This window comes from Polypterus senegalus, chromosome 18 (genome assembly GCF_016835505.1).
Source record: "Polypterus senegalus isolate Bchr_013 chromosome 18, ASM1683550v1, whole genome shotgun sequence".
Classification (NCBI taxonomy): Eukaryota; Metazoa; Chordata; class Cladistia; order Polypteriformes; family Polypteridae; genus Polypterus; species Polypterus senegalus.
Genome location: NC_053171.1, coordinates 13,278,583 through 13,297,035, shown reverse-complemented (window position 1 = coordinate 13,297,035; position 18,453 = coordinate 13,278,583). Strand labels below are relative to the sequence as shown.

At 40.3% G+C, this 18,453-nt stretch overlaps 1 protein-coding gene across 1 annotated transcript in view; it reads left to right on the top strand.

Moving 5' to 3' along the window:
• ube2s (ubiquitin-conjugating enzyme E2S) overlaps positions 1–18,232 on the top strand; it is a 38,808-nt gene extending 20,576 nt beyond the window's left edge. The window contains exons 3-4 of the mRNA XM_039741697.1: positions 11,577–11,767; positions 17,653–18,232. Coding sequence (XP_039597631.1) covers positions 11,577–11,767; positions 17,653–17,976 — 515 coding nt within the window. The 3' untranslated portion in view covers positions 17,977–18,232. The remainder of the gene's footprint in view (positions 1–11,576; positions 11,768–17,652) is intronic.
• Positions 18,233–18,453: the final 221 nt, after the last annotated feature.

Sequence of the window (18,453 nt, the reverse complement as noted above, 5' to 3'; positions counted from 1 at the left end):
TACTGTATATATACACACACATATATATACATACTGTATATACAACATATACATATCTACATATATACTGTATATACACATATATATACAAATCTACATATATATATATATATTAGGTGGGACTCGATTAAAAAATTAATCCAATTAATTAGAGGCTGTGTAAGAATTAATCTTGATTAATCGTATGTAATCGACACGTAAATTTGCCCCAAATCGCAAATGTTTTTTTTTTTATTTAAAAGCGGTTTTAGTGGGCGACAGAATCAAATAATAGACATGGACATGAATATTGTAAACTGAAGCTGTTTTAATTTCTGAAAAAAAGCCTTTAAACTGCATTTGAATTCAAAACAGAAACAAAAATATCATCCCTGGTTAAAATTGGGCAGACTTAAAAATAAAGTGGTAGTTTAAGTACTTTAAGTACATTTTCAGAATAGTATTGTCTTTAAATAATAATAACCAAAATTTCACCATAAAGTGCAGTTTTCTTCTTAAAAAACAAGTCAGAAACATAAAAGGTAATTTGACCAGCTTACTCTTTAAACTCTGAGTAACATTAGCCAAAATTATTTTGTACATTAGGCTAAAACAGTGTGATCATTGAACATTTTGTAATTAGATGTATTTAGAATTACTAACGGTCACGGAAGTCCAATGATCCCCAGTAAGAGCCACAAAGTCCGCTTTCTGTAATGCATCTAATTTTGCTTGCTTTTCAGTGTGCACAAAACCATGCTTTTATCAAGGCTTCGCTCGGAAGTCGAAATGATCAGTCGTAGGAACGCGCTTTATTCCGACTCTAACATTTTTGTAGCTGTGATGTGTGCATCAGTGTAATGGATGTACCAGGAAATCATGCATTGACAAAAGTTCCGTTTGCTTGGAATTGAAAGTGTGATTAAATCGTTATTTTTAGCGCGTTATGGAGTACATGCATCGAAGCTTCTCAGCTGTGCTTGTGCTAAGAAAGGGAAAATTTTAAAAATAGCGTAACATGATTCTGCGTTAACCTAATATTTTTCATACGTCCCAAACCAAGGAGATCGAAGGTAAAATGAATCGGTAAAATGAATGTAGCGTACATAGTCAGTACATCCCTCTCGGGAATCGAACCTCGAATGTCGGCGTTAGAGGCGAAGACTCTACAATTGCCCCACAGCGTGTGGCTTGTCTATGCTAAAGTATGTATTGTAGATCGGGGATATATATACATTTATATATATACCCGTGTATCGCAGTGGAGAAGTAAAAGTTATGAAAAGAAAAGGGAACATTTTAAAAATAACGTAACATGATTGTCAATATACAGTAATTGTTTTGTGAGTGTTATTGAATGTTGCTGTCATCAAGGATTTGATTATCATTATTTCTTTCAATCAGGCTCGTATTTGTAGGATGTGTTCAAGTTACATTCCGTGTTTGTCAATCGTTGTAAAGATAAGAGGTTTCATTCATCGATTAGTTCCTTACTGCATCAATAAACAGCTCGTCTTCCTTTTATCTGTGATGTGACAAACTGCATGCACGGGTTTTTTTTTTTACACTGTCTTCCTTTAGCAGGACATTCACTTTTTCCACCGTGTGCTTTGTTTCCGCAGTAGCTGCACTTATGAATATGATTCTATGTATAAGACGCTTCATATTTTTTTGCTGCCTTCTCAATTGTGTAATTCGGTTTTGTTCAGCACTCTTTGGAACTGTTGCTTTTGTCTGTGCACTGCGTCAGTTCACGTGAGCAGCTTGGTGTTCTTGCATCGAAGGTTCCCAGCTGTACTGGTGCCATCTCGTGTAATGTCAGCTAAGACCCGGCACTTAAAACTTTCTCTCGCAGTTTCAATGAGTTTGTGCCAAACACCACCCTGACCATCTCATCTTCCTCTGCATAAGCACAGTCCTTCACACGTGAATATTTACCGGCAGTGTTTGTATTGGATTGCGCTGATGGGCGGCCTTATATGGGCAGGCACTAAATTACAAGCGCTAGTGGTAGCCTATGAACTTAATTTAATATAAACTTACGGTTCACGCCGTGCTTTGTTTCCGCAGTAGCTGTACTTATGAATATGCTTGTATGCATCATTTGCTTCATAATGTTTTTCTGCCTTCTCAATTGTGAAATGGCGTTTTGTGCTGATCGCTGTTTGGAGTTCTTCCTTGTGCTCTACGTACTTACGTAGGAGGCGTGATGATGTCACACGAAACTCCGCCCCCCGCGGCCATCTCCAACTCAAGACTCCATTACATTATATGGGGAAAAATAGCTTCCAGTTATGACCCTTATGCGTAGAATTTTGAAATGAAACCTGCCCAACTTTTGTAAGTAAGCTGTAAGGAATAAGCCTGCCAAATTTCAGCCTTCTACCTACACGGGAAGTTGGAGAATTAGTGATGAGTGAGTCAGTGAGTGAGTGAGGGCTTTGCCTTTTATTAGTATAGATATGTCACTCGCTCGCTTCTAATTGTTTCGCTGCCGCCTTAATTATATAATGCATGTTTTCTTCAGCGCTTTTTGTAGCTCTTCCTGGTTTTCTATGTAATGCGTGATTACGTGAGAGGCGTGATGATGTCACACGAAACTCCGCCCCCCCATGGCTTTCAAGCTCAACTCCATTACAGTAAATGGAGAAAATAGCTTCTAGTTATGACCATTATGCGTAGAATTTCGAAATGAAACCTCCCCAACTTTTGTAAGGAAACTGTAAGGAATGAGCCTGCCAAATTTCAGCCTTCTACCTACACGGGAAGTTGGAGAATTAGTGATGAGTCAGTCAGTCAGTCAGTGAGGGCTTTGCCTTTTATTAGTATAGATAATACTGTACTGTCCACTTGTTAAAGGAATACTCCAGCCAAAAATGATATTTTTTCAAATGGTACTTCGCCAGTTCAGTTTGTAGTAATGGCCGAGAACAAATATTCAAACTGAGTGGTGCCAGGGGACAACTCATTCTGGACAACATTAAACAATATTCAAAATGTCCATGTGAGAATTTTTAATTTCTCAATAACTGGTGTTGCACAGTCCACATGTCCGATTATCCGTCTGTGTGGTCAGTTACTTCCTGGAATGGCAGTGTTCATAGAGAAGCTCTGCCTCTCCCCCTCATTCATTGGTCGAGAGTCCTGTCTTTACTTCAGATATACAGCATTGTGGGACTGACATCTTTCCTGTTTACGACTCACAAAACAATTTAGATTTAATAATTTATGATAAACCCGCAAATAGGCAGATCTGCGAAGTGTAAACCTGCTAATCCTAAGAGTTGACTGTAGTAAAATATTAAAATGAGGGTGAAGTACTTTAAAATGATTTAAAAACAAACAAAAAGTCAATTTTAGTCTTTATATAGATTTATACCACATGGGGTAACATTGTGGCTTATGAAAAGCAGGAGTATTTTTAATATGCGTCCGCTTATTACTCAAGAAACCATTCTGATTGTGTTGTCAGTATTTTGTGTCATTCTTTCTGACCTCTTTAAACAGTAAAATTAAACCAAAACTAAAATGGCTGTGGTTTTATTTTAACATAAAGCTTTACATACTACTAGCTGTGTAAGCCCATGCTGTAAAAAGCCCAGGGTCCTCAAAACTGTTGAAATTGTCAGGAAAAAAAAAATTGAAGTGCAGAGATGTCAGGTAATTGAAAGGAACAAATCTGGGCATCTCTCTCCTAGGTGGTTTCGATTTGCTGATGTGTTCGCATCGCTTGTGCATTAGCGGCAGAAGAAAAAGTTAAAGGGATACCATTTTGTCGATGTGGTCATCTCGCTTGTGTTATTCGTGGCTAAGTGACTTTGTATTTCTTCAGTGGTTTAGTTTTGCCGATATGCTGGCCTCGCTTTTGTATTAGTGGCGGGAGGAAAAGTAAAAGGGATATCGTTTTTCTGATGTTAGTGGCAAAGCGACTTTGCCTTTCTTCAGAGGTTTCATTTTTCTGACGTGCGCGCCTCGCTTGTGGTGTTAGCAGCTAAGCAAGTTTTCTGTTTCCTCGGAGGTGGAGGCCTTACCCCAACTCCACTGCTCACTTCCGGGCCGGACACACACACTTGCGCATAGATGTTCATACAGGGTGTCCATAAAGTCCGTGTGCAATTTAAAATAGTTGTAACTTTGTAAGTATATGTGATAGAAAGAACCTGTAAAAAGGATTAGAATGAGGAAACACTTAACATTTGTTATTGTTCTTGTTAATTTTCAACATGTGCACCATCATTACTAATACAAAGGGTAAGATGATTCTGTAGTTCTTGGGAAAACATTTTCAAGCTGATTTTCAGTAATACCAGCAATCACATCAGTTATCCTAGCTTGCAAGTCTTGTAAAGATCGAGGTTTGGTTGAATAAACATTAGTTTTCACATGTCCCCATAAAAAGAAATCCACTGGAGTCAAATCTGGCGAACGCGGAGGCCAAGAAAATGGGCCACCTCTTCCAGTCCATCTGTTAGGGAATTTGTCATGTAGAAACTGTCTAACATGCAAAGCAAAGTGACAAGGAGCACCATCTTGTTGAAGCACTGTATTCTCTATCAGTCCTAATTGTTCAAGTTGAGGAATAAAGAAATTTTGGCAGCATTTCTAAATAGCTATCACCATTAACAACACGCCATTCAAAAAAGAATGGCCCTATGACTCGATTTTTTGCCCAAAGCACACCACACATTAACTTTGGGACAATCTCTCATGTTCAACAGACTCTTGGATTTTCAGTTCCCCAAATATGGCAAAAATAAAACTTCTAAAGACAAAACAATCTAGATACATAAAGCTTTCTAATCCTTTTTATGAATTCTTTCTATCACTTATACTTTGAATTACAACTATTTTAAATTGCACACGGACTTTATGGACACCCTGCATATAAGACTACATACCTCGGAGCTAGAGAAATGGAAGACGTTTATGCTGTATCATCATCTACTAAGACTCCTTCAAAAGGCTGTGATCATTTAAACTTTTAAAGAGTGCTCCTATTTTACATGTTTTAGAATTTCTTGCTGAATTTTGATAGTTGCAGTTTATTTGTAGGTCAGTTTAAAAGTTTTACAACTGATGTTGTGCTCTTCTTTTAATGACCTCTTGGGCACGACTATCAGCCGTGTGTCTGTTTGCGGAGGGAGTGCCAACCTTGTCGACAGCTTTACTTACCTTGGCAGTGACATTTATGTCTCTGGTGACTCTTCCTATGAAGTCAGTAGACGGATTAGGAGAGCATCGGGGGGTCATGAGGTTGCTGAAAAAGGGTGTGTGGCGCTCCTGATATCACTGCAAAACGATGAAGGTCCAAGTCTTTAGAGTCCTGGTGCTTCCTGTCTTGCTATATGGTTGCGAGACATGGACGCTATCCAGTGACCTGAGACAAAGACTGGACTCCTTCATATGTTTCTCTCCGGAGAATCCTTGTGTACTGTTGGTTTAACTTTTTGTTGCTCATGGAGCCCCGAATGAGACACATTACCTGCATTGTGAGGGAGCTTCAGTTACGGCACTTATGGCCATGTGGCGCGTTTCCCCGAGGGTGATCCAGCTAGTAGGATCCTCATTGTTGGGGGCCCGAGTGGCTGGACCAGGCCAAGGGGTCGCCACACGTAACACCTGGCGGTGGCAGATAGAGATTCTTTTCCGGAGGTTGGGACTAGACTGGAGGGTTGCCAACTGGGATCCTGAGTTGTTTTGTCATGTGGGTGGTGTGGCAACACACTGTACTAGTGCATGTTCCTCAACTTGACTTGTAGTTACTCAGGAAACATGAACGACACGCATGCTGGACAAAAGCTGCTGTGCGCAGGGAAGTCCCAACCTTTATGCCTTTGAAAACAGTGGCCGCCATTTGTAAAGTGCATCTCCCAATGTAGAAGACTCATTAAAGGTTAACATTATATAACCGCTTTATAAAGCAGTACTTTAACGAATGCTCAAAAAGTATATTTTTCATTCTCACACCACAGAGCATCTTGATAGTTTAAAATGCATTCCGTTTTAAACGTGCAGATGTCCTTATTAAATACATGAGCTTTCTTTTATGTGCCAGTTGAATGGCTCCACGTTTGCAGCGATTCACACTTTTGGTTGCGTGCGTGGATTTGATTATGTATTTAGGCATAATGACGGCACTCCTGCCACAGTTAACTGTATTAGCTGAGACGGCTTGCTTTGTGGTTTTCATTTGTGTGCTTTGCTTTACTAATGAGGAGAATTTTGCAGTAGCAGTTGGCTGTCATTTGAACAAAGGAAATTGTCATTTAAAAAAAAAAAGTACTGTAGAATATTTTTTCAGATATTCGATAACGCAGCGCAGCATAATGTCCTGATGCCTTAAAAAAAAAATTTTTTGGGATCCCGGCCTACTCGGTTTGGAGTTGGCATTTTCTCCCAGCATCTAAATGAGTTTTTCTTCAAGTCCGCGTGTCTTGTCTTCCCTGTCATAAAGACGCACGTGTTGGGTTAACTGACGCTACTGAACCGGCCTTGTGTTTGTGAACGGTCACTCGAGTGCGCCCTCTGATTACGTGGAGACTCATTCAGGACTGGTCTCTCTCTGCCTAGCACCAGCGCTTTTTGATAAAAATGTTGTTTTTTTTTAAGGTGGTGACATTTTCTTCTTTGTTGAAAGTCAGTTGAGGAGGTTCTTGTTCCCCTTGTGTGCGGGTTTTGCAATCTGTGGAAGTCGATGCGTTTATAGACCCCACTTGTCCTGTCGTATGTTCACTGCTGTAGTTGAATTCTATTTCCCAAGTTAGCTGCCCAGGATCGTCCTTTATGAAATGTGGCTGTCCTGCCTTCCATATTCCTCCTAATAATAATTAAAAGGATAAGTTTGGTACTTTTTAAATCAGCATCTCATCACAATCCTGGTATGTATTAATTTGCCACTTGAAATTGTGTTCCAAAGTGAAGCTTTTTATTTATTTATTTTTTCTAATACTTCATCTATTGTTGCAGTTTACAATGGGGCAGAAGGGTACCAGGGTCTAAAGGTGAAATAAAAAAGCCTTAAAACTTCCTAAATGTGTCAACTTCGAAACAGTTAAGAGTTTGATTTAAGATAACCTGCCTTCTGCGTTTATGAGGCATCCTTGTGGTAAACAGAAGGAAAGCAAGAAGTAATTATCTTATCCCAGATCCTCTGTGCTATTTTCTCGAGGTAAGGATTCATTTCTTGCTTGTTTTGTCTGCTCTCTGCCACTGTCGTGGGGTTATGACCACCCAATGCTGACCTAAGCCCATTACATCCTGTGGTGTCATTTTACACCGCCTGATGAGCAAGATGCACACCAAGTGGGAGTGTAGTGGAAAGAACACACAAGAGTTTCATTGTACTTTGTACACATAACCAGACATCTGAACTGATTGCTTTACACAGCTCTGTGTTTTTAATTAGGTGCTTAACAGAGCCAAGCTGCCTTTTCCATACGTGTGTATGTTTTATTGGGGCAAATGATGAGGCAGGACAAAAGCCAAATACTTGGGGTGACAACTGGGCCAAACTCTGTTTAATTTGAACAAAACAACCAAGAAGGTGCAATTGAGTGGGCTCTTTGTGTGGGGTAATTCCCTTTAGCTATCGCTTGACCAATCGTTCTAGTCTCGGTCAGCTCCAAAGTGAGATGCCACCTTCCAGGAGTGTTTTATACCAAGTGGACCTGAAGAGGTGGGACTTTCTTGGCTTTGTTGCTCTCATTGGGCAGTGAGGGGGGGAAAAGGAGGCAAGACCGTTAGCGACAGAACCTCCTGTCATCCAGAGTTGGTACTTGCTTTAGGTGATCCTGGAAGGTGACCCTCTAGCATGCATGCGTAGCTCTGTGTGTGTGTATACTGTTTATAATGTGCAAAGCTGAATGACTATTTTCCAATAAAAAGCTGAAATTTGACAGGATGGTTCATTTAGGCACAGTAGACATCTTCCAAGTAAGGATATTTAGATATTTCTGTATTTAGGGGTAACACCCTCCCCCTCCAACAGAAAAACTAAATACCCCAAAATCTCTATAGAGAAAAGAAAATAACCTGAGACGTGTTTTTTATTTTATTTTTTTTATTTTATTTATTGATATTAGTAGTACTAGGATGTTGCACCGTGTTAGCCATTATGGATGTAGTGAGAAGTCAAGCAAAATGACACCTTTTGTTGGCTAACTAAAAAGATCACAATATGCAAGCTTTTGAGGCAACTTGGGCCCCTTCTTCAGGCGAGATGTAATCGTGAGTTGTCTCGAAAGCTTGCATATTGTAATCTTTTTAGTTAGCCAATTAAAGGGCTCATTTTGCTTGACTTCTTATTACATTGATATTTGTCAGTAATAAAGCTGTAACGGGTGGGGTATTCTTAGGCACCACATCTATTTTTTTTTTCCCCTCAGCTGTGATTGCGCAGAGAAGTGAGGCATGCAGTTCATGCAAATATCCGCGACAGGCAGCGAGTGCATCTGTAAATGGGGTTAGCAGTAAGTGAAAAGGAGCAGCTGCCCTGCACAAGAAAAAGAGACAAGGTGGTGAAACTCAAGACGTGGTTAACATGTACAAGCAAGTACTCCTTATTCTGTCATCATCGTCTGACTTCCATTATATATATAATATATATAAAATAATCCTAAGCCTAAAAGTGCAACAATTTTATGTGACATTTTTATGTCACATTTTTTGTCATGCTTTGAATCGGGCTTATTTTAAAACCTACATATATATGTTTGTTATTTTTTTCACAATTTATCGAACTTGTGATGTTGTTGGATTTTCAGATTCTTATTCCGTTTTAAATTATAAACTAAAATGTCAAGAAAGTCTTAATGTATTTAGGTGATTTATTATGATGGCCTATTGTGTACGACTTTGGTCTTCACCTGATTTTTTTTTTTTTCCTTTTATTTAAGTGAGTAATTTTTAAAAAAAGTTTTTGTATATATGAGAATGTCAGTTAAAACGAATGGATTGTTATTTTGTCTCTTATAAATACTCATCAAGCATAGTGGACCTCAGTTTAATGGGAATACAGTAATCCCTTGCTATATCGCACTTCAACTTTTGCGGCTTCACTCTATCGCGGATTTTAAATGTAAGCATATCTAAGTATATATCACGGATTTTTCGCGGATTTCTGAGGACAATGGATCTTTTAATTTATGATACATGCTTCCTCAGTTTGTTTGCCCAGTTGATTTCATACAAGGGACGCTATTAGCGGATGGCTTAGAAGCTACCCAATCAGAGCATGTATTACATATTAACTAAAACTCCTCAATGATATGCTTCCCGTGCGGTGCTTGATTGTTTGCTTTTCTTGGTCTCTCTCTCTCTCTCTCTCTCTCTCTCTCTCTCTGACATTCTCTGCGCCTGACGGAGGGGCTGTTTGCAGGATGCGGACGCTCCTCTACAAAATTCTGCGATAAGCACGTATTGATTTTTTGATTGTTTGCTTTTCTCTCTTTCTCTCTCTCTGACATTCTCTGCTCCTGATGCAGACACTCCTTTGAAGAGAAGATATATTGGCATTCTTTTAATTGTGAGAAAGAACTGTCATCTCTGTCTTGTCATGGAGCACAGTTTAAACTTTTGACTAAAGGGTGTTATTTCATGTCTAGAAGGCTCTAATAATGTTAACAGTGTGGGAGAGTTTATAAGGGCTTAAAATATATAAAAATAACCATACAAACATATGGTTTCTACTTTGCGGATTTTCACCTATCGCGGGGGGGTCTGGAATGCAACCCCCGCGATCGAGGAGGGATTACTGTATTCCAATCGGTAAGAGAGTAAATATTTTATTCTCATTTCATGGTTTTTACTGCGTTAAATAATAATAATTTTTTCTTTTACATATTTGTAGAATTTCATGATTTTGGCCGCAAGTGGTTTGGCCTACCAGGCTGCAACTGGGGGTTGGGTGCCAAAGGGCGTATGTGTGTGTGTTATTTTATATATATATATATATATATATACACACACACACACACACACACACACACACACACACACACACACACACACACACACACACACACACACACTGTAGAGTCTTGCTTATCCGACATAAACGGGCCGGCAGAATGTCGGATAATGGGAGGTGTTAAGAAAATGCATATTAAACGTCAAACTATGTTATAATTTTACACATTACGAATACAGTGGAACCTCGGTTCATGAATGTCTCTGAACACGTACAAATCGGGTTATGACCAAAAAGTTCGCCAAACTTTTGCATCTGTTCATGACCACACACTAGGTATACGAACGAGGCAGTTTCCCTTTCGGTTTGTGTGTGCCGATGATTTCCGCACGTGTTCAGTTTCTCCTTGTGCATTCCCTGTGCAGCAAGAGAGAAAGAGCGTGAGAGAGACACACAGACAGACAGACAGACACACACACGCACGCATGCGGGAGAGACACAGTCGCGCATGTGCGTGTGCACACATACGCCAGAGAGGGCTGGCCACATAATCCACTGTAATCATGTTTTACAACAAAACAGAAAAATTTTACTGAAAAAATGAACTTAGCAACAAAAAATAGACTATGCTCGCAAATTCCAGCGCTTGTTGCTGATTGTTGCGTTTTTTGTGGTGGGAGGTTACCAATAAAGAGATGTGTAAAGGTGAAGATGTTGTGACTTCCATGTGTGAACCGCGGCGTCACTGAGCGCAGACTCCAATGTAAAGCTGCCTGTAGTATTCAGCAGACCGTGGGGTGTCGACTCATTAAAGTGTCTTCTACATTGGCTTCATATTTTTACCCTTTTTTTTAGTTTGACTTTTCCACTAGAAGATGCACGATTTTGTCTCCATCATATGTTGTAATGTGTGTTTGCACCATGCACTCTTTTAGGTGTTTCTTAAGCAAAAACAATTTTAACAGCCTGCCCACATCATTCGGTTCATTTTTGCCTAAGTTGGTTTATAGACAGGTATTTTTTTGTAATGTATACACTGCTGGAGCTCATATATGCTTGTCCATGGTGTGTGTTTTTTTGTGTTTTTAATGGACCCTGGTACAAATTACCCATTTACTTTGGGTCAGTGTCCCAAGCTTGTATAAAATGATTGATCTGAAATAAACGAATAGGAGGAGAGATGGAGGTCGCGGATTTTGTGCTTACTTCTTGGGCACTCTTGTCAGTTGTGCATTTCTGTTGTGCTTTGTATCAAAGCACAGCTCCCCTAACTGTGTCGTTCATTCAATTCTGAATGTAATGCATACATAATCCTTCAAAAATATGACTACGCGTTTCCTTGGTAACCAAACAAAAGAAGCCGTGAATGCATTCAAGGCTTATAGTGGGTTCGATTTTTAAAAAATCATCCATACATAACACTGCCGAAGAGCACAGAATATTAGTGTGTTTTTTCTTTTTAAAGCTGTCTCTCAACAGTTTGTTTTGTAAAGTGATGTTAAATTACCCAGTGTGCCAGTGTGATGATTTGGAAATATGTATGCTGTACATAATGTGCCCAACTTGCTTATTTGGGACATTAGTCATATATGCTTTATAGTAGCTTACTGTTAGGAACTTCTACTCACCCATTTGTTTTACTGGCATTTTATTTTCAATCTAAAATAATTTTATGTATGTTTGTTTGCAGAAGGGACGCCATTTGCTGGTGGAGTTTTTAAAATGCGCCTCGTTCTGGGAAAAGATTTTCCAGCTACACCACCCAAAGGTTATTTCCTGACAAAGATCTTCCATCCAAATGTCGGTCACAATGGAGAAATCTGTGTCAATGTTCTCAAGAAAGACTGGAAGGCCGAGCTGGGCATCAGGCATATTCTACTGGTAAGTGATTTTAGTGCCTCATCAGCCTCAAGTAAGTGATGTCTTGGTGAGATCTAGTGGTGCACACTCCATATAGTTAGGGAAAGCCTCTGTTTGCCTATTGATTGGTCCAGAAGAGTAGTGCCACGGTTATGCCTGCTGCCTTTGTGTTCCAGAGATACCTGCCTGTCACTTCTGGCCCATACTCTGTCTGTCTGCTTCTTGTGCGTTCTCATAACGCCCACCTGAATTTTTCCAGGGTGCTTTGGTTTCCTCCTACAAATCTGAAAGTTGCATTTTAGATGAACTGGTGACTACAGAATATCCCAGTGTGAGTGAGTGTGCTCTGTGCTAGCATGGCATTTTGTCCATGGCAAGTTGGTAGGTTCCTGGTGATGCTCTGGGGTAGATTTGCTCAATCCTTAGTCAGTAGATGTCTGTGCCTGATACAATTCAAAACTTTTCCACTATGAGTGGGAAAAAAAATACACCAAAATGTTTTTCATCACATCTTCAACAATAGTCGGCCAATTTTGATAAAATTTGGAACATTGTATAAACTTGTGTCAAAGCCTGGTCAAAGCAGTATAAGATCTTACTTATTTATAAATTTGGTTGCCATGGATACGCGCTGAACGCAGACGATAAAGTTTGTAAACAAGTTTGACCCTTGCTAAATTTGCAGATAAAAATGGGTTTCAGTACAGAAGACCGAATTTTTATTAAGAATTTGGTTCTGCTAAAGGGTTATAGCAGTCGTGGACTGATAAGAGTTCCCACAGAAAGGTTGGAACAAAAACGGCCTCGATGTGCTGCTACGAAAGATTCGGTCGACCGGCACTGTGGACCGGCAACCAGGCAGTGGTCGACCACGCTCGGCGCATACTTGAAAACATTGAAGCTGTTAACGATCTTGTACTAAGCCAAGAAGACGCACCACAGACTCACAGAACAGCTCGACAGATAGCTAGAGAAATCGGAATAAGCCAAAGAACTGTGGTTGAGATAATCCATAAAGCTCTGAGCTGAAGTGCTTGAAAAAGCGCCGTGCACAGCAGTTAACAGCCAACGAGGAGTCGTGCTTGAAACGATGCAAGCAGCTGCTGGACAAGTTTTCAGAGCACAGCGTCAGCTTCATCTGGTTCACAGATGAAAAGGTTTTTACGGTGGCACCACCTATCAATGCCCAGAATGATCGTCTGTACGTACTGTCAACAACAAAGAAGCGAGATACTGATGCCAAGCGCCTCCTGCGGACCCGCCCTACCTTCAGCCGCTCAGTTATGGTATCGGTAGCAGTCTCCAAACTTGGCTGCACAGAGCTTTTCTTCATTGAACCCGGAGTAAAAGTCAATGGTGTATACTACCGGGATGTCCTGCTGACACAGAACATGTTACCAGCAATCAGACACATGTCAGGAGACTTCTTTGTCTTCCAGCAGGACAACGCCCCAGCACACCGTGCACGGGCCACTGTTGAGCTGCTACGTCGTGAAACTCCAGGTTTAATTGAACCAGACCTTTGGCCAGCAAACTCACCACACCTCAATCCTGTCGACTATCGAATCTGGGGTTTGATGTCTACCAGACTCCAATACGAGACATCGAGGACCTGAAGCAGCGCCTCATCTCTGTCTGGGCTGAACTTGAACAGAGTGTTGTTGACAAGGCAATTGATCAGTGGAGACCAAGGCCAAGGGAAAGCACTTTGAACAACTTCTTTAATAAATCATAAAACACTTATTAAAATTACTGTTCCACATCTTGTTGATAACTTTGAATGAAAAGGTAATCTCATTTTATTTATGTCAAAACACGAAGACTTAAGTTCAATAAGCTAGTGCAGCGATGTTGTTTGTTTGATGTGAGTAATTAATACAGCTGTCGTTGGAAAACATATTACATACACTTTGTATCAAACATTAAGTAAATCAGCCGACTATTGTTGAAGATGTGATGAAAAACATTTTGGTGTGTTTTTTTTCCACTCACAGTGTAGTTGTCTCTGGACAATTGACATTGCTTAGATAATTGGGTAATGATGGCCCTTGTAGATTACCGTATATACTCACGTGTAAGTTGTCCTGCAGATAAGTCGGGGCTTGATTTTACCATATAATTTCCAGTATTTTTTAATGTCAATCATATAAATCGAATGCGCCACTCGTGCTATTGATCCAAGAGATTATGATATGCTAATGCCCTCCCGAGAGAGTAACCACAGAGCACACAGCCTTTGTTTTCTATGTATTGTGCCTACGTGACCACACGGTAGTACCTGAACTATCCCGAAGCAATGTTTACACTGTTTTGTGTTTTTGTATCTTACACCCTCATTCACCTTTATTGTAAGAGCATCCTTTGTCTGCGATGGAGTGTTCGATTAGAAGAAAATATGAAGCTAGTTTTAAATTAAAAGTAGTTGAAGTGGTGAAAGAAATTGGTAACTGCACTGCTACAACAACATTCGATGAGTCTTAGAAACTGGTGTGAGATTGGAGAAGGCAAGAAGATGTTTTAAAAATAAATAAAAAAAATAAATGTGTCATTTTTGAACAGGCATATAAGTCGGGTCTGATTTTATGATCGAATTTTTTTGGGTTTCAAGACCCGACTTATACGCGAGTATACACGGTATCTGCCAGTGGTCCGTGTCAGTAGAATTAGGCCGTTTACTTTAACCAAGTTAGTACTCTGTTTCAGATGATCAGACGAGGTGAGGATGGCAGTGTTTGCCAGTAAGGAGGGTTGATATGCATTTGCACTTTGTACCAATTCATCAGATATTAAGTGCCTTTTCAGCCAGAAATTCATAAACCGACTCAATAAACTAAGAGAGACTTGAACAATGCTAATATTTACTAATAAGTAGTAGGAAGCAATAGTGTAGACTACTTCACATCAGTTGTTCTTAAACTTTTTAATTTGAAGACCTTTAATTAAGAAAACAGCAAACCATCCTGGGACCCAGAAAGAGGAATATTACGAGAGATGATAGCAGAAGCACACTTTGACAAATAACAATGGCCACATAATTAAGTGGAATCATTTTTATATTCATTCAAGCATTTTTCTCACATGAATGTTACTAAAAGAAAGTCGAAAGCAAACGTGTGGTGGAGAAAGCAAGAATTCTCATTCAGAACATGGGAGAGTTCTGCACTGCTGCTCAAAAGTTTTTAGAACACCTCCGTTTTTCCAGTTTTTCTTGTAATGAGAAGTCAAACAAAACAATCCTTTTTATCGGCTAGCTAAGAAGATTACGATATGCAAGCTTTCGAGGCAACTCTGGCCCCTTGTTCACTTTTGTGTAGTCGCAGTTTGCCTGAAGAAGGGGCCCGAGTTGCCTCAAAAGCTTGCATTTCGTAATCTTCTTAGTTAGCCGATGAAAGGGGTCATTTTGCTTGACTTCTCATTACATTCACAATGGCTAATCAACCGAAATGCAATGAATGACTTAAAATGGTCTTCATTTAAAGTTTAGGTTTAGCAAAAACTGAAAAAATGGAAATTTCAGAATATTCCAAATGGGTCTTCTTAAGGGAACGACTAATAGGCTGCAACCTACAGATGTTCGGCAGCAATTCAAGTAAATGAAGCCTTGCACGTTGACACAAACCATTTGCATGGGTGTCCCAACTCCTGTTGATTACTTCACAGCCGGCATTTCTAGGCCTTATTTTGACCTTTAATGAATGGTCAAGCCTGCAGCACAAAGTTCTTGCCATTATCCCTGAAATTGACATCTTTCTACAGTATTATATTGTCCAAGTAGTACTTCAGAGGGTGTAGTAACACAGTCTGTTCCAGCTCTGCTTTTAAGTAATCAACAGAAGTGGGGACACCTGTGCAAATTGTTTGCTTCAACGTGCAAGGCTCAGTTGACTTGAATTGCCGCAGAATTTCTGTAGGCCCATTTGGAATATTCTGAAATTTTCTTTTTTTCCACTTTTTTGCTAACCCTAATCTTTAAATTTTAAACCTCTAGCAGTTTACTGCTTACCTTTTCACCATTTTAGGTCATTCATTGCATTTCAACTGATTACATTTGAAAAAAAAAACTGGAAAACTGATAGGCTCTTAAACTTTTGTCCGGTGGTGCACCTGCGTAACCCCAAACTATATGAAAACTGGATGTTGCAACTATTTGGTCGGTTAATGGCTTCCAGCACAGCAGGCACGACGGAGTGAAGCTTGGCGGAGATATTCGTGACCTGTTGGCCTGTTCACTGAGAACTGTCAACAGGTAGCAAATATCAACTGACGAAAAACTAAAAATATTTTTAGTTGTGCATCACATTCATAACTTTTGAGGTTTAATGTGTTTGTCACGTCAATACACATTATAATAACGGCTCGGTGATGGGAATTATTATACGTGTCAGTCATTTAGCTGGCTTGACTGCATTTCCCTGCTTGATGAAGGGCGTCGGCATGTCCCAGTACCTGTGTGTCAGAGTTGCCATAAATATACACACATTTCACCCCACTGAGTTCTTTTTTTATTAATTCCGAGTATTTTAATTTTTTAATTTCTGAGGTGTACATATCGAACCTTTAGCTGGTTTGGCTGCATGTTCCTTATTGATCACGGTTCTTCCCAAGATATCTGATTATCCAAAAAATATCCAAAACACTTCTGCTCCCAGGAATTTCTGATTGGGGATGCTCAACCTGTATTTATAAAACATCACAGTATAATTGTGTCATTACTCGAGAATCAGGATAAAATCCTTGTGGGGGTCGCTAACAGTATCCAGCCCTACTCTCTATGTGAATATCGCGCCCTAACATTTCAGTTAGACTTGCACTGAGAGATGATCGGACTATTTGTTGTGCGCATCCCCAGTGCCAGTTGGCATCCAAGAGACTGGTAACAATTTTCTCTGGCACATGAAAAGGACAACCTGCTGGTTCATGTGACACCAGTAGGATGTAACAAGCTAGCCTGACCGGTGAAAACTAGTTATGTCTACAGTATCCAACAGCGTGTAGTAGATGAGACAATATGAGGCCTGATCTCCGACTGCATAAAAACACACGTGCAGTATGTGATTGCCGGCTTGACGTTCTCGTAAGATGCAGGAGTGTGGATTTAATGCAAAGTTCTTGGGTACTAATGTTGAATTTTTTTCAAACCGCAGAAAATGCTGCCAGTTCCCTGCCATGAACTACACCCCCTCCCTACCACATGTCTGTTTCCTGAGCTGTCTGAAGTCTTTGGGTGGCTTCTGGAAGAGGTGTTGGTGAGGCCATTAGGGGGCGCTTATCCTGTGGTCTGTATGTGGATCCCAGTGCCCCCGGTGCAGTGATGGGGTCAAAGTGCTGTTAAACAAAAAAAAAAATAGTGACGTCGTTCAGATGAGACATAAAAACTGAGGTCCCGATTCTCTGTGGTCATTAAAGAACCCTGGGCAACTTTTGAAAAGTGTTGGGTGTATCCCGATGTCCTGGCTAAATTGCCCACCACGGCCTCTCTCAATCTGGCCTCCTAATCATCGCCTGTCCCTTATTGACTTACAATCTCTCTGATCCTTTCACCATCTAATAGCTAATGTGTGACGAGCATCCTGGCACAAAAATGGCTGCCGTCACTACACATTGGTGGTGGTTGAGCAGGCCCCCCCACTGTCTATGTAAAGTGCTATATAAATGTAACTTTTATTATTATAAAAACAATTCCGCTTTTCTTTACGTAGCACTTAGATACAACTTTAATATCACATTAAGATGTACAATTTGGCACCCATAATTGACCGATGTAATCGGAGTGTGTGCCACCGAGTTTGACTACATTGAAATGTTCTGCAGCCATTTTTTTTTTTTTTTGGCTCCGTTCACATGCTTATGGTGGTACTGAAAACCCTCTGCTGGTGTTAACTGTTCTGTTTAACTGTCATTTGCAGACAATCAAGTGTCTTCTAATCCACCCGAACCCGGAGTCTGCCCTGAATGAAGAGGCCGGCCGCCTTCTCCTTGAAGATTACTCCGAGTATGCCTCCAGGGCCAGGTTGATGACCGAGATCCATGCAATGGGAAGCAGCACAGGCTTGAGCCACCTGCGGGTCGGAACAGGGGTACCAGGGGACGGAGACAGTGAAGACGTGGGCCTTGGTGGCGCAACAAACGAGGGGGGCCCTCAGCCAAAGAAGCACGCGGGAGAGAACAGCAAGCGACTAAACAATGGAAAAAAGAAGATAGAGAAGAAAAGGGCGTTGCGGCGATTATAGTAGGCCTGGAAATTTTAGAGCCTTTGTTATCAGTTGGGGGAGGGAGGGAAGGGAAAGGGTCGGTGAGGTTCATGGAAATCTTCTTGCTGTGAGAACTTTTATAATGTGATATACACCAGGTTTTTTTTTAAACAAATTGAATACAAAGGAGGAGAATCCTGAAAAATGCAATTCATAACGTTTTCCTGGCCCTGATGTTAGTCATATTTTAGACTTGTTTGTTATACCTTTCTTAAAAAAAAGAAAACAAAAAAAATAACCAACCTACCTTAAACAGCACACTGATGTGAGTTTCGGAGCGAGTGGACGTTACGTTTTCACCCAATGAGAGTGTCGCCTGTTCCTAGCAGGGCCTGTCTTCAGTTAGCATGCTTTTTTTTAGCGAGCAAGACTTTCTTTTTCTTTTGTTTTTTGTTTTTTTTGTGTTTTTTTTTCTCGCCATTCCAAAAAACAACTGACTTGAAAGCCACTCTTGAG